The following is a 13,439-nucleotide window of genomic DNA, read 5'->3' as shown; positions in this document are numbered from 1 at the left end:
ATGTTTCCAGTACCTTGTTGAATCTATGCCACGAAGGATTAAGGCAGTTCTGAAGGCAAAAGTGGGTCCAACCCAGTACAATCATGGTGTACCTAATAAAGTGTCCGTGGGTGTATTTTAGTCATGTATCCATAAAAATTCAAATGAGCAACAACACAAATTCTTTTTATGCCATATTAAAAAATTATAACTAATGAGACATTTACTGCTCAGTAATCACTAAAATCCCTAAGATGTTCTTGGTCCAGTGACAAAAGCAAGACAGTGAATTTCTGTTTTATCCACGTTTACATCGGCGTGTAATTTGCCAAGATTCAACCTAAAATGCACAATTTTAATTCAAAAATGAAAATGGTAGTTTAAGTTATTACACTGAGCAGCTTTTAATCATTTGCTATGGGTATTCTGGGGGCTGCAGTAGTAGCAGGAGGGATTAAAGTCTTTGAACTGCAAAGCTACATATCCACTCTGAGCTGTGCCGCAGGTCCTGCTGTCGCCCTCTGGGACGCTGCGCTGATCGCCAGACACCAGAGCTGACGGGAGTCCATGGTGGCCACGTTCCTCTCCAAGCGCAGTGCCAGGGATGAAGCATTGCCATGGGTCTCATGGAGCTCTACCTGGAGATAGACCCCGTCACCCTAAACCTCATCATCCTCATTGCCAGCTACGTGATCTTGCTTTTGGTCTTCCTCATCTCCTGCATCCTGTACGACTGTCGCGGCAAGGACCCCACCAAGGAGTACGCCCCAGAGTCCGGGGTGTCTGAGCAGCAGTCTCCGGTCCGCCTGGTGGTCATGCAGAACTCCGCAGCAGAGGGTGAGACAAATAACGAGGCGGCCACCGGCGGAGTGTCTCGCGTCCCTGGTTTAGAGGAGAAGAAGAGCACGCTAGTGTAAGAGGCCAGTGTGTTTTGGGCACAGGGTGAACAGCTGCTGACTTGAACGTTCTTGGATCCTTCTTTGATTTTTCTTTTACCATTCTGGTGTGGAATGTTTTTCACCTAAAACCAAATTTGGAGCATGCTGAAAAGGTAAGTGATAGTCAGCTCCTGCCAAGACTTTGAAAGCAGCAGAGGGATTAACACCAGCTCATTTTCTGCATCAGGCTCAGTGTTCACTAAACACAACACACCACCAGCTCCAGTCCCAGTATTTCAGTCACCATTTCATTTCCCATTCAAATGAAAAAGACTTTCAACTTTATCCTTTGTACTTCAATTTATATATGTGGTTCAGGAACTTAGCATTCAACATACTCTATTTTAATTCTAGTTATACACACAATAATAAATGTTTTAAATGACATTTATTATTGTTATCTTATTACCTTTCCACCATGTTTTAATGAATGTCTTTTAGTACTAATACTTTTAATGCAATACTACTCATACACCCATTTAAAATTATTAATCTCTCTAAAATTAAATGTTAAATGTAAATTAAAATGTTATGTTTTAAGCTAGCTTCCTGCCTGAACTGCTGTACAATGAAACATGCTTTCTGACTATAACACTTTCCCCACTTCTCTGACCCAGCTGTACACAGTGAATGAACAAACATATTAATGAAGGAACATCCACTCAATCAAATCATGATTTACATTTGAGTACTGTACAGCACAGCTGTCTATACTGTCCAGTTCTGCTGTAGAGTGCAATGCATAACATGTTTCAGCCTTTAGTGAGTATTGTTACAACACAACAATGTAGATATGTTTTATTTCTTTGCTTTGTTTTCTCAGCAGCAGAGTTTGAAGAAATTAACTATAACTATGAAATGACCTGGACTAAGAATATAATATTAAATATTTGCAGTATGACTCTGATACAGCCTGGCCTAAGATAATTATGACTGATGGGCACACTTTCTGTAAATGTAAGAGTTTTTATGGACTTTGTTCAAAATACTAGCAAAGTCTCTGAAGAAAAACAAGTTTGATCACAGCAGCAGTAAGAATGTTTGACAATTATTTTTCAATTAAGAGCTTCCTCCTCCTTAGAGTTAGTGCTGCCAGTAAAAGCAATCAAAGCTGCTCCAGAGGTAAAGAAAGCCATGGTTAAATGATTTGGCCGTGACTTGGAATCGTGACTATCAGCCAACTTGCATAACTCCATGACAGTCCTTCAGATCTCATCACCACAGACTGTAAGCTGAACATAGACTAAAATAACATCATATTTTCCTACAAAATTTTAAATGTTCCTCTTTTTTTTCTTTTCTAGGACAACGGGTCTCCTATAATCCAGGTCACATAATCCACACTGAGTACAGCTTCTGGACTCCGAGGCTTAGATTGATTCATGGCTTTACCAGGAAAAAGTCTGAAGAGGGCAAGTGGCTTAGGACTTAACAACCAACCTGTAGCTAATATGTTAAGACTCCAAAAAGCAGCCTGTAGCTAATATGTTAGGACTCAGTAGCCAACAGGTGTAACTTCTGATTCAAATCAGGATATTTGATAAACATGCATACTTACATGTTTCCACACTGGCCATGTTTAATATCATTCAACAGTTCATATGATATTAAAAACTCTGTTCTGACTTTTGCAACAGAAATGACATTGTTGTGTAATAAATGGTTTCCCTGGGGACTTTGACACCTAAGAAAAAGGCTTAGACAGTGGCCTTCTCACTTTAATGTATTCTGAGTGCTAAGGAATACATTGTTCTTCTGCAAGCCTGCAATTTAGATCATCTTTGGCATTTGGCCAACCTCTAAATTCTGCTTTAGTGACAACCTGACCAGTGACTGGGTTTATATATATAAATCCAGAATGAGTGTGTGTGTGTGTGTGTGTGTGTGTGTGTGTGTGTGTGTGTGTGTGTGTGTGTGTGTGTGTGTGTGTGTGTGTGTGTGTGTGTGTGTGTGTGTGTGTGTGTGTGTGTGTTCCTTTTGATGGACTGGTGCTGAGTCCAGGGCATGTTCTCATCTTGCACCCTGTGTTTCCAGGATAAGCTGCACCCCACCCCCCTCCCCCCTCCAGCCACCACCACCAAAACCCTCAGCTGGATTAAGCAGTTTAAAAGATTAATGAATTAATGAATACTGCCACTCTTCGAGTGCCCAAATAAAGATATAGTTGGTGTGAGCTATGAAACAGTAGCCTTAAAAAAATGTTTTTTTTTCCTTTTTTGACTTCTGTAAACATGAAGAAAGCAAAAATACATATCATCCATGTTATGTTTATCCAGGTATCACAAACTAAACCCAGAGGGGGAAAAATTGTTAAAGGAACAAGTCCTCAGCATGAACAGTAAATAACACACATAAGAAAAGTGCCTTGACCTGTGTGGAATGAGCAGAGGGTCAGGGTCAGGGGTCAGGGTCAGGTCAGAGTCTGTAACAGGACCAGCCGGGAGCTCTGTGGATGTCCTGTTCCAGAGGGCCTGCCACCTGGCTGACACAGGCTGGGGATTACCAGCACGTCCCAATCTGCTCCCTCTGCATTTACAAATAGGTTTATATAATTCCACCTCTATTTGATAAATGCTACAGAAATCCCTGCAGGAAGTCATCTGCATTTGTGTCGGGTAAGAGGTCACCAGGCCACGCCCAGAGGCGGCCTGCACAGATAAATACACAGGAAGGCTGCTGCCAACACACGTCGCTGCAATATGGAGCAAACACGACTCCACATTATATAACACTGAGATGTGGGAGGACAGAGAGAGACCAAGATGGAGAGAGACAGATACATGTAAAAAGTACTATTGAAGATATAATTTGACTTTAGGCTACTAAAAGTCTGCAGAGAGGAACTGGAAAGTGAAAACCAAGTTAGAAAAGGTTTTTTACATTAGCTAATACAAGCTCTACTGTATATCACACTTCATTACATATTACAAAAACATTTCACAGTAAATAATAAATAATAAAGATTTCCTAAGCTAAGTGACTTAAGTTACCTAAGTAACATTAATCACCATCGTAGCTTCCTTGTAAAATCAAATTATTTTGGCACAACAACCTCCATTTATCTAAAAAGAGAAATTAACCTGTTCATGGGGGTGGTACAGTAAAAGTTGACTCCAGCAATTTACCGCCGCTGGCCACTAGAGGGAGCCGACGGGCTAATCAGACTAGATGAGCTACACCTGCTCGGAGTCGGCAGCCCTTATAAGCAGCTCACGCGATGTCGCTTGTTGCTGAATCGTTGGTCAGTGTTCTGGCATAGGCTACGGGTCAGCCGGTAACTATTAGTAGAGGCTACGGGACTTGCTCCCTGGCTTCTCTTTCTCTCTCCTCTCGAGTTCTTCTCTCGGGTTGTACTTTCTCTATGTTTCTTGTTGAAACTGAAAAGATAAGTTTGCTTACTTTCCTTTTTTAAAGCTACTACTTCTGTTGGGAAGTTATTTCTGTTTCTGCTAGTTGAGAGCCAGTCCTTCGCCTGGCGTCGTTTTGTTCTTCTCTTCCCGCTCAAACCGTTCGGGAATTTCTCCTCTATTTTTCCCTTTACTTCTTTACGAGTGTTAGCCTACTTGGTTCTCATGTTCTGGTTTACCTACGTGGCGACACGGGTTCTCTTCCCGGTCCCCACGGTCTCCGATTTGCCTTCAATCACTCCTAGTCCTAAGAACTCGGCAATTGGGTCCTACCAATACATACTGGCTCATCCTGTTAACCTCTGATTAACCAGCATAGTGATCCAGGTTTGCTTCCACAATCTGGCAAGCCACTGCCTTACAGGTACTGATTATGAGCAGAACTAGACTGCTGCTAATGAGGGAGAGTAGGATGTAGAGGTTATGTTTCATATAAGGGTCCGATGATTGTTTTAAACTTTGTGTGTGTTTGAGAAGACGGTCCTGTTTTGTAGAAAGGATGCCCTCTAGTGGTATGTGAAACACCAAATCCAGTATGGATCAGAGCTCCATATCCAGAATTTTCCTTTCAATTTTCTTTACTGCGTATGTCCGCAGACTTGTAACATGCATGTAACTGCTAATAGTACAAAAACTGTTTTCTAAATCTATTATGAACAATGAAGGAGAACATGGAAATAAATCCTAATTCTAAAGAATCCTTTAAAAAAGATTAGACTAAAATGAGGTGGGATACCTGCATAACTCGTCAAAAAGCATGTAGAAATTTTTTTTTCTTTCTTTAAATATATACTTCTCAAAAAATAAGGGGAACAACCTGGATCTGGATGAAATGAATTATTCTCATTGAATACAATTCTGTACAAAGTTGAATGTGCTGACAGTCACATCAGTGAAAATCAAATTTATAAACCAATGGAGGCCTGGAGTGGGAGTCACACACAATTAAAGTGGAACAACACTACAAAGTTTGATGAGCCTGTAATGCCCTACAACACCTGGGCATGCTGCTGATGACGTGGCGAATGGTCTCCTGCGGGAATTCCTCCCAGACCTGAACTAAAACATCCGCCAACTCCTGGACAAGCTGTAGTGCAATGTGATGTTGGTGGCTGGTGAGGTCCCAGCTGTGCTCCATCGGATTCAGGTCTGGGGAACTGGTGGGCCAGTTCATGGCATCAATTCCTTCGTCTTGCAGGACTGCTGACACTCCATCCACATGGTCTAGTATTGTCCTGCATCGCTCTCCATGGCATCTCCAGAGTCAGTCACGTCCGTCGCGTGTGCTCAATGTGAACCTGCTTTCATCCGTGAAGAGCACAGCGTGCCAGGGGTGAATCTGCCAATCTTGGTGTTCTCTGGCAAATGCCAAGCGTCCTGCACGATGTTGGGCTGTAAGCATAAGCCTCACTTGTGGACGTCAGACCCTCATACCACCCTCATGGAACTGGTTTATAACCATTTGTGCAGACACATGCACATTAGTGGCCTGCTGGAGGTCATTTTGCAGGGCTCTGGCACTGCTCCTCCTGTTCCTCCTTGAACAAAGGTGGAGGTAGCTGTTCTGCTGCTGGGTTGTTGCCCGCCTACGTCTGGGTTGTAGCCTCCTCCACGTCTCCTGGTGGCGCCTCCAGCCTCTGGACACTACGCTGACGGACACAGCAAACCTTCTTGCCACAGCTCGCATTGATGTGCCATCCTGGATGAGCGGCACCACCTGAGCAACTTCTGTCGGTTGTAGAGTCCGATTCATGCTACCATAAGTGTGAAAGCACCACCAACATTCAAAAGTGACAAACATGAGCCAGAAAGCATAGGTACTGAGAAGTGAGCTGTGATCAGCATCTGCAGAACCACTCCTATTTATAGGAGGTGTCTAGCTCTCATTTCTACCTGTTGTCCATTCCATTTGCACAACAGCAGGTCAAATTGATTGTGTTGCTTCCTAACGGAACAGGTTGGTTTCACAGAAGTTTGGTTGACTTGGAGTTGCATTGTATTTACGTGTTCCCTTCATTTTGAGGAGTGTAGACTAACTCATAATTTAAACAACTCTAATGAAGTGCAGGAGACGACTCCATTCTTATTGCTTGACGTTTCCTCATGAGGCTTAATAAAAACTGCGACCAGGAAATTTAAAACATTTTATTTTGGTCATGAGCAATTAAAACATGGGGGGAGGGAAAACAGACATAAAAAATGTAAGACAATAAATAATCTGAGATTTCTACCAAAGTTAAACATGCAGTAGTTTAGAAAATAAATGCTGTAAATGAGTTTTTCAAAATTAACATTTACTACTTTCACCAAGTACAGCAAAGCACATAATCCTTCCAGAAGAATTCCAATATTTTACTAGCATGAAAAGGAACTTGGGAGGAAAAACCAGGAAGAGGGAAGAAATCACTTCACCTTTCATTTGTTACTGAATTCCCATACTGAAAGTATGCTGCCAATACAGGTTCAGTTTTACTGGGCCACATCAGCAAAGAAATTTCTACAGATACTTAAATGCTTTAAATTAATATTTTGGATTATACTCCAATAATGCCCATGCAAAAAAGACAATGAGGTTGTTTTGGAGGGTATTTTTTGTCTAAAGAAAATCAGAAATAAGAATACTGTACATTTTACACATACCAATAGTGTATATGTAATATATATATATATATATATATATATATATATATTCACTGTCGCAAAGTTTTTGCTCAAATTCCAAGCCTTTTTAAAATCAAGTTTTCAAAACTGCCATTCAATCTTGAATGGCCAGAATTTAGCTTGTCCTATGCAACATGATCACAATCTCAACAAAACATCTTAAACACTATGTACAAACATATTTCCTGTCAGAACATCCTGTTACATTCTACATGAATGTGTTTATTGCAACAGATTTAGTATAATATTCCACCTTAACAAAACAAGCTCTCTAGACTGATTGGACCGAGAGGAGCACTGTTTAGCCAGAGAAATAAAACAAAATTCTGATTATTTGAAGAATATTCTGTCCATGAGGAGTAATGGCACTACATCAACAGACAAAATAAGACTTATCCTAATGCTGACAAAAATTCCTGAAGACAGCATTGGCTAAACCTATAAAATGGAAAATAACTGAAGCAACTCCTTATCGGACTTGAGCAGGAATAGAGCTATATTTTATTGTAGATATTTTGCCCAAGTTTATCGTTCTCGTACATTACACCTGCTACTTTCCATTCCCTCAGAGTGAATAACAGGTCTTTTGAAGATACAACGGACACTAATCTGACCACTGTCCTCTGAAACTGGGGGCACTCAGCACACACCCACTGGACAGAATATTGGGGCTGTGTCTCTGTACTAGAGGTACCGAGTCTACTGAAAAACAATGTAGCATTAAGACAGTGTTTTTGTATAATGAAATGCTACAGCACGCATGAAACCAAATGTACACAATACAGAAAAGTATTTCTGCCTTTCTTGACAGCATGACAATTGTTAGTGTGTACAAAGTGTTGCAAAAAAAAAAAAAAGTACAAAGTATGGAACAAGCACATGAATATACAGAGTGTATTCTGCTTTCTAAAGTGCCAAGAACAGACTGAGGGAAGGTTGGCAGAGGCGGGAGCTGACTGGTCGACGTTACCCTTTACATAGTTCTTCAAACCGTGAGCGAGGCCTCCAGGACCACCGCATCACATGGGGCCATGTTGCCTTTCATACTTTGCTAGAATATTTTTGCAGCGCCCCAGCTCTTTCCTCAGCTCCGCCACTTCCTGGCGGAGAGCCGTGTTTTCCTTTTCGAGAAAGCCGGCCCGGATGGCGATCTGGTTCTCTTTGAGGCGCCGAGCGTCACGTGACCTCTTGGCGGCCATGTTGTTCTTCTTACGCCTCACCCAGTATTTGTCGTCCTGCTCAAAATGGTGGAATAATAGAGGAGGGAATGAGGGGTGAAACAGGCAGGAACACTTTGAAGATATGCCTTTTTTCCCCCTCTCTTTTCGTTTCTCATTAGTCACCTGATCACTGGCCATGAACAGAAGGCGAGTGTTAATGATGATGTGATTACATTGATTAAATTTGGACAAGCAGTTTTAGATGTGAACGGTCCCTCATTGAAAAACACTCTTTCAAACTTCCCTTGCCTTGGTCACACTAGTACACACAAGGAGAAAGCATTAGAAAATATGTATTCTCCACATGAAATGACAGCTTAGCTTTAAAAATACAAATGTCGCATCTATTTTTTGGTTAAACATATTTTAAGAATTGCCCAGATTATAAGGATTTTATTTAGTAATTATTTGGTTCTTCCACTGTCCAAAAAGTACCCCGGGCAATATCTAGGCTAGTATGACACATTGTGTATTTTCACTGCCACTTTCACATTGTAAGAAACTATCTTAAAATAGTTTTATTAGTGCTCTTGCCAAATGGTAAATTAGATTTACTGTTATTTCATTCTTCATTTGCTAATGACTTGCACATCGCTTCTGAGCTACAGATTTTTAATGCATCACTGCTCTGTTATTTATGGATTTGCTTATGTAATTAGCATACTTAATCCACATTGCATCACATGTACTGAATCAAGCTATACTCCTTTATCTAAAAGATCAGTATTACTGTGTAGATCCCTAGCTAATTTCATTGAATTTTTTTTAAGTAAATATACTTAAACAAATGTAATCCTGAAGTGGGTGTCTCCAAATGCAGCATTCACTTACTATCCAATTCCATGTTTTTAGTTTAACACAGTGGGTATTGGAGAATTACCCATCCATGCGGTGACGGGTTATCTCATGAAGGCATGTGAAATCAGCTTTGGGCAATTTATTGCTCTGTGAATCCCTGAATTGATCCACTTTTATTGGAACAAATTAAACAGGCAAATCCTTTAATCCCAACCCTGGCAGAAACAGTGTGAAGGCAGAGCACGGGCGTGTTTGTCCAAGGGTGTAGCCATGGAGGGTTGGGTTCAAGCCTCCAGGCAACTTGCAGCATCGCTGACTAACATGCCAAAGGTCATATGCAAATGAAGCGTTACATGTGAAGTCCTCTCCTCTTTTTCCCCTCAATAACACATGGTTGTGTGTATGCGCACATGTATGCACTTTCAAAACAATGAGGAACTACTTGGATGCTTACCTTCATGTCTTCAGGAATGAAAACTTTGCGTGCCTTCTTGATCATAGGTTGAGGCTTAAGCTCTTCCTCTGAGAACTTGTGCTTGCGAGGGTCAAAGGTCTCCTGACCGGGTACACTGGACAGAGCCAGATCTGTTGGGTCAGGCTCATAGCTCACTGGCACTTCGATGGACTCTGGGTCAAGAGGACTGGGAGTATTGCGTAGTGGAGGAAGCACTGTAATGTATTAAAATATATAAACCAGAAGATTAAAAACAAGTCTATGCCTAAATCCCATGTCTACATCAGAAGCGTCCTACATATTACATTAACAGTACGTTAAGATTAGAGTGCAGTACCTACGCCAATCCACCAAGTGGCGCACAAGTCACTAATGATGCAAACGTTACTTTGTGCTGTCTAGGGACAAAACGACTACAGGGATTGATGAGGTTAAATATGTAACCAATCGTTGAAGACTATACATTTTGTGTATTATATGAGAGCTTGACTTGGGGTAATGTAAACGAAGTCTTACAGACTTTAGCTATTTGTTACAAACAACTGACATCCATTTACTTGCGCATTTAAATACATTCCTATTCATTAATTTTCCCCAACTTGCTACAAGTCATTAGGCCCTACTAACTAAGCACGCACCACCTCTATGTTGGTCCTCATATGGACCTGCTGAAATAAGTGTCTTGCTGGGTAATCATGCTTCAGGGAGTCTCATGAATAAGCTTCATTGTGTTAGTTGCTTATACTACTAATTTGTGAGACATTAGTTGGGAGGACAGCAAATCTCTCACTGGTGTGGCCAAGGAAGTTTTTAGATCAGCAGAGAGCACGCCGCAGCCAACGTGAGCGCGCACGCGCGGGGGAAGCGCTGGGCTCGCCTCGTTAGCTAAACGTGAGCGCGCACGCGCGGAGGAGGCGCTGGGCTCGCCTCGTTAGCTAAACGTGACCAGTGCGCGCTCGACTCGGAACAGATTGTGCAGCAAATTCGGACACGACCACGGGGTCAGTGTAAAAGTTAATCTCTCGATGCGCCTTTTATACTGCATCCAGTATTAAGACTAATAATTAAATGGAAGTGCAGGACTACACCAATTACATTTCAAGTAGCCTACTGCTGGACTGATAACTAAAGTTATAAAGTATATAGGCCCATCCGATATTTTCCCCCCATCTTTATCAGAATTATGAGATTATGTGAACAGTGCTTTCAGAGAAGTCTCTCTAGCAGAACAGGACATGAGACTGGCTAAAAACTATTTACATCTTTTTGTACAGATGTGTGTGCCAAAAAACAGGGGCCACAGCAGCTTTTTCTGCATGAAAGTGGAAATGTGGGTGTTATTGATGCAACGTTACCCAGTCTGCTTGGGCTCTGGAGACAGGTCTGTGGGAGCACGCCTGTGTGGATGGAGGTGACAGCTGGGTTACTGACGTCCATGACCGACACCGGGGCCTGCTGGTGCTGAACGGTTCGGTCATGCTGTGACGGACTGGATGGTATACCATTCTCAGAGAGGAACTCTTCGAGGTCCATGTACTCCAACTGGAAATTATTCCCGTCATAAGGCAAAGTTTTATCCCACAGTATCGGACCCAGGAAAGCAGATTGTGGCACATTCCTCTCTTCATCCAACTTCTTCTCCTTTTCCCTCTCTTTGCCAAAAACTGGAAAAAGAACAATTAATGTTTATTTCACACCCTCTGAAGATTAATTAGATTATAGCTCTTGTTTTTCATTTGGTTGCTTCACATATATTGATTCCTTATGCTACGTCTACCATATTTTTCTGTTATTTTAGGTCTATTTGTGGACTTATCTTTAACGACTCACGACATTTAGGATGTACGCAAATCTTGGTGGACCTTGAAGTGTAAAAAGTCCGTTTTGCTACTGAAGCGAATCAATCAACAATGTAGGCAAAAGTATTATTAAAGTAAATGTCTTGGGTTAGCCAAGAGAATAATACATATTCTCAACATAGTTAAAAAGTCTGCGAGTATTTTGTGAAACAATTTTGTGCCACTGACAGTTGTTCTGTAACGCTCCTCATGATGAAACGTAAATAGGTATAATATGAATTAAATAAAAGAGTTTTTTACCTTCTTCGTGGTGCAGTGGTAGTTTCACTGGATTTTCCAGTAACGACTTCAGGACGCAGTGAGTTTGAGGGGGTAGGAAAGTTGGGTTCATTGCGAGAGGTCCGGACATCGTCGATTCTCCTTGCAGATAAAATGCGAGTCGAGAACGTAACCGTCAGGTCGGTGCTATTAAACGTCTGTCACGTCTGCTGAATATTAAATCGGAGACGACTTTGTGTGTGCCGCCGACACACTCCTTCAGCAAGCATGTGCGAGCACTGCAGACTGGGTTGAAATGATCAATTCCATGTGTGAAGACTGAAGCATGTGACGTCAAACATCTAGAGGCTGGACATGCTGGAGCGACTTTAAGATGCACGAGACCGATGTACTCAAACGGGATAACACATTACTTGATTTATTGAGTAGTGATGTTTGAGTGAAATGTCATTTATTTCAGTTGATGCGAGACACACCTAGCTTTTTGCAAATAACTGAGTGTGATGAACTAGTTGTGTTTTCATAATTACAAAAATGACTTTCCAAATACAACACACGTAGTGTAGCACGACAGGCTATAATAATACAAGCTACCACACGTCCAAAACATCTTCCACAGATGTTTTAAAGTGGCTGTTTTCGAGAATCCACGCGTAGCTGTCATCAAAGTGTCCGTGTTGCCTTTGCACACTCAGTAAGTGGGCGGGGGGAACAATAGGTCACGTGAACACGTTGACCTACTTTTATCCAATTACATCAAGCGACCAGCAGCGACTGCCTCTCGTCGGTCACGTTGAATCCCATGCGCCAGCCCAAGGTTCTGCGCATGCGTTAAAAAACAACTAGGCTTTTTTATTCTACTTGCGATTTTCACCATTCTATTACTCGGACCCTTGGACAAATTCTTTCTTGCCTTACAGATTTGCGGGTCTTGTGAACCGTAGTTTTTTCATTCCTTTTTGCAAGTTTCCTTGGCAACTGGATGCTAAAGCAATATATGTGATATCCCCAGCTAAAAGTGTACATGGCATCATGTATTTTTAATTTGGAAGACCAGCCACATGTAGCAACATGTGTGTTGTTAATTGGGAGCAGACTGTGGACTATTGAGGCGACTTTACTGTCTTCTCTGTCTGTACAGCTATCGAAAAGAAAGAAGTGTTCTTAAATAATGCTGTTTTGATGTTACTTACTTTTCAAATAACCACCGTTGTAGTTTAGTTGCCTATGATATTAAATGTAAAAGTGCCTAATCCAGTAAAAATATACCAAGTGAATCTCGGAAACTAGTTTTTTGTGCACCGTTAGATTTCATCTAAAAGGTCCTACGTTCTGATTATTTTTCCTTATCAAATATTCTTGCCATGGAAGCTCAGTAATGTCTAATGATTTGGATCAAATCTGCTTATACATATTAATTACATATAGCATGCATAGCCTATAACCTTTCTGATAAGCATTTTCCAAATCAGATTTCATATAATTAAAAAGGCTCAAGGAAAACTTGGAGATATGGCATATTGCTTAAGATACGTCAGTTTGAGTATTTGATATTGGTATTTTTTGTGAGAAGGCCACCTGCATTGTATGAGATGGACAGTTGTGCAAGAAATGTGTTTCGTGTGATTTAAAAATTCCTAGAGTCAGACATGTTTTACCAACAAATTCTTGGGAATAAAAAAAAAATCCATAGTCTTCACCCCAGGCACAAGTGCTCTGTGAGTCGTGTAGTTCACACCAACTCGCATCACAGACGGTTGGCTTGAAATAGATACAACACTGGAAAAATGTTTTTAACAAAAAGTAATTTAAAATGAAAATAGCCTCTTGTTAGCTGAACCTTTATTACTAGCACAACAAATAATAGAAAAAAATCCTAGATAAGACATGGAGAAAATCTAATT

At 41.2% G+C, this 13,439-nt stretch overlaps 2 protein-coding genes and 1 long non-coding RNA gene across 3 annotated transcripts; 2 read left to right on the top strand and 1 right to left on the bottom strand.

The window, feature by feature from the left end:
* Positions 1-492: 492 nt before the first annotated feature.
* Positions 493-2,319, top strand: smim36 (small integral membrane protein 36). The gene is made up of 2 exons (XM_076998561.1): positions 493-1,030; positions 2,222-2,319. Exon 1 carries the CDS (start codon positions 597-599, stop codon positions 894-896), a length of 300 nt encoding a protein of 99 aa, XP_076854676.1. The 5' UTR covers positions 493-596; the 3' UTR covers positions 897-1,030; positions 2,222-2,319.
* Positions 2,320-6,454: 4,135 nt separating this feature from the next.
* hlfb (HLF transcription factor, PAR bZIP family member b) lies at positions 6,455-12,204 on the bottom strand. Its single transcript, XM_076999547.1, has 4 exons — positions 11,557-12,204; positions 10,813-11,121; positions 9,458-9,672; positions 6,455-8,220 (listed from the first exon to the last, which is right to left on the bottom strand). Exons 1-4 carry the CDS (start codon positions 11,663-11,665, stop codon positions 8,005-8,007), a joined length of 849 nt encoding a protein of 282 aa, XP_076855662.1. The 5' UTR covers positions 11,666-12,204; the 3' UTR covers positions 6,455-8,004.
* Positions 10,375-11,103, top strand: LOC143510331 (uncharacterized). The gene is made up of 2 exons (XR_013129948.1): positions 10,375-10,458; positions 10,732-11,103. It is a non-coding gene; the product is annotated as an uncharacterized LOC143510331 (long non-coding RNA).
* Positions 12,205-13,439: the final 1,235 nt, after the last annotated feature.

Source organism: Brachyhypopomus gauderio, chromosome 3 (assembly GCF_052324685.1).
Source record: "Brachyhypopomus gauderio isolate BG-103 chromosome 3, BGAUD_0.2, whole genome shotgun sequence".
NCBI classification, from domain to species: Eukaryota; Metazoa; Chordata; class Actinopteri; order Gymnotiformes; family Hypopomidae; genus Brachyhypopomus; species Brachyhypopomus gauderio.
The sequence above is the reverse complement of the archived record's forward strand: the minus strand, read 5'-3'. Positions and strand labels throughout refer to the sequence as shown.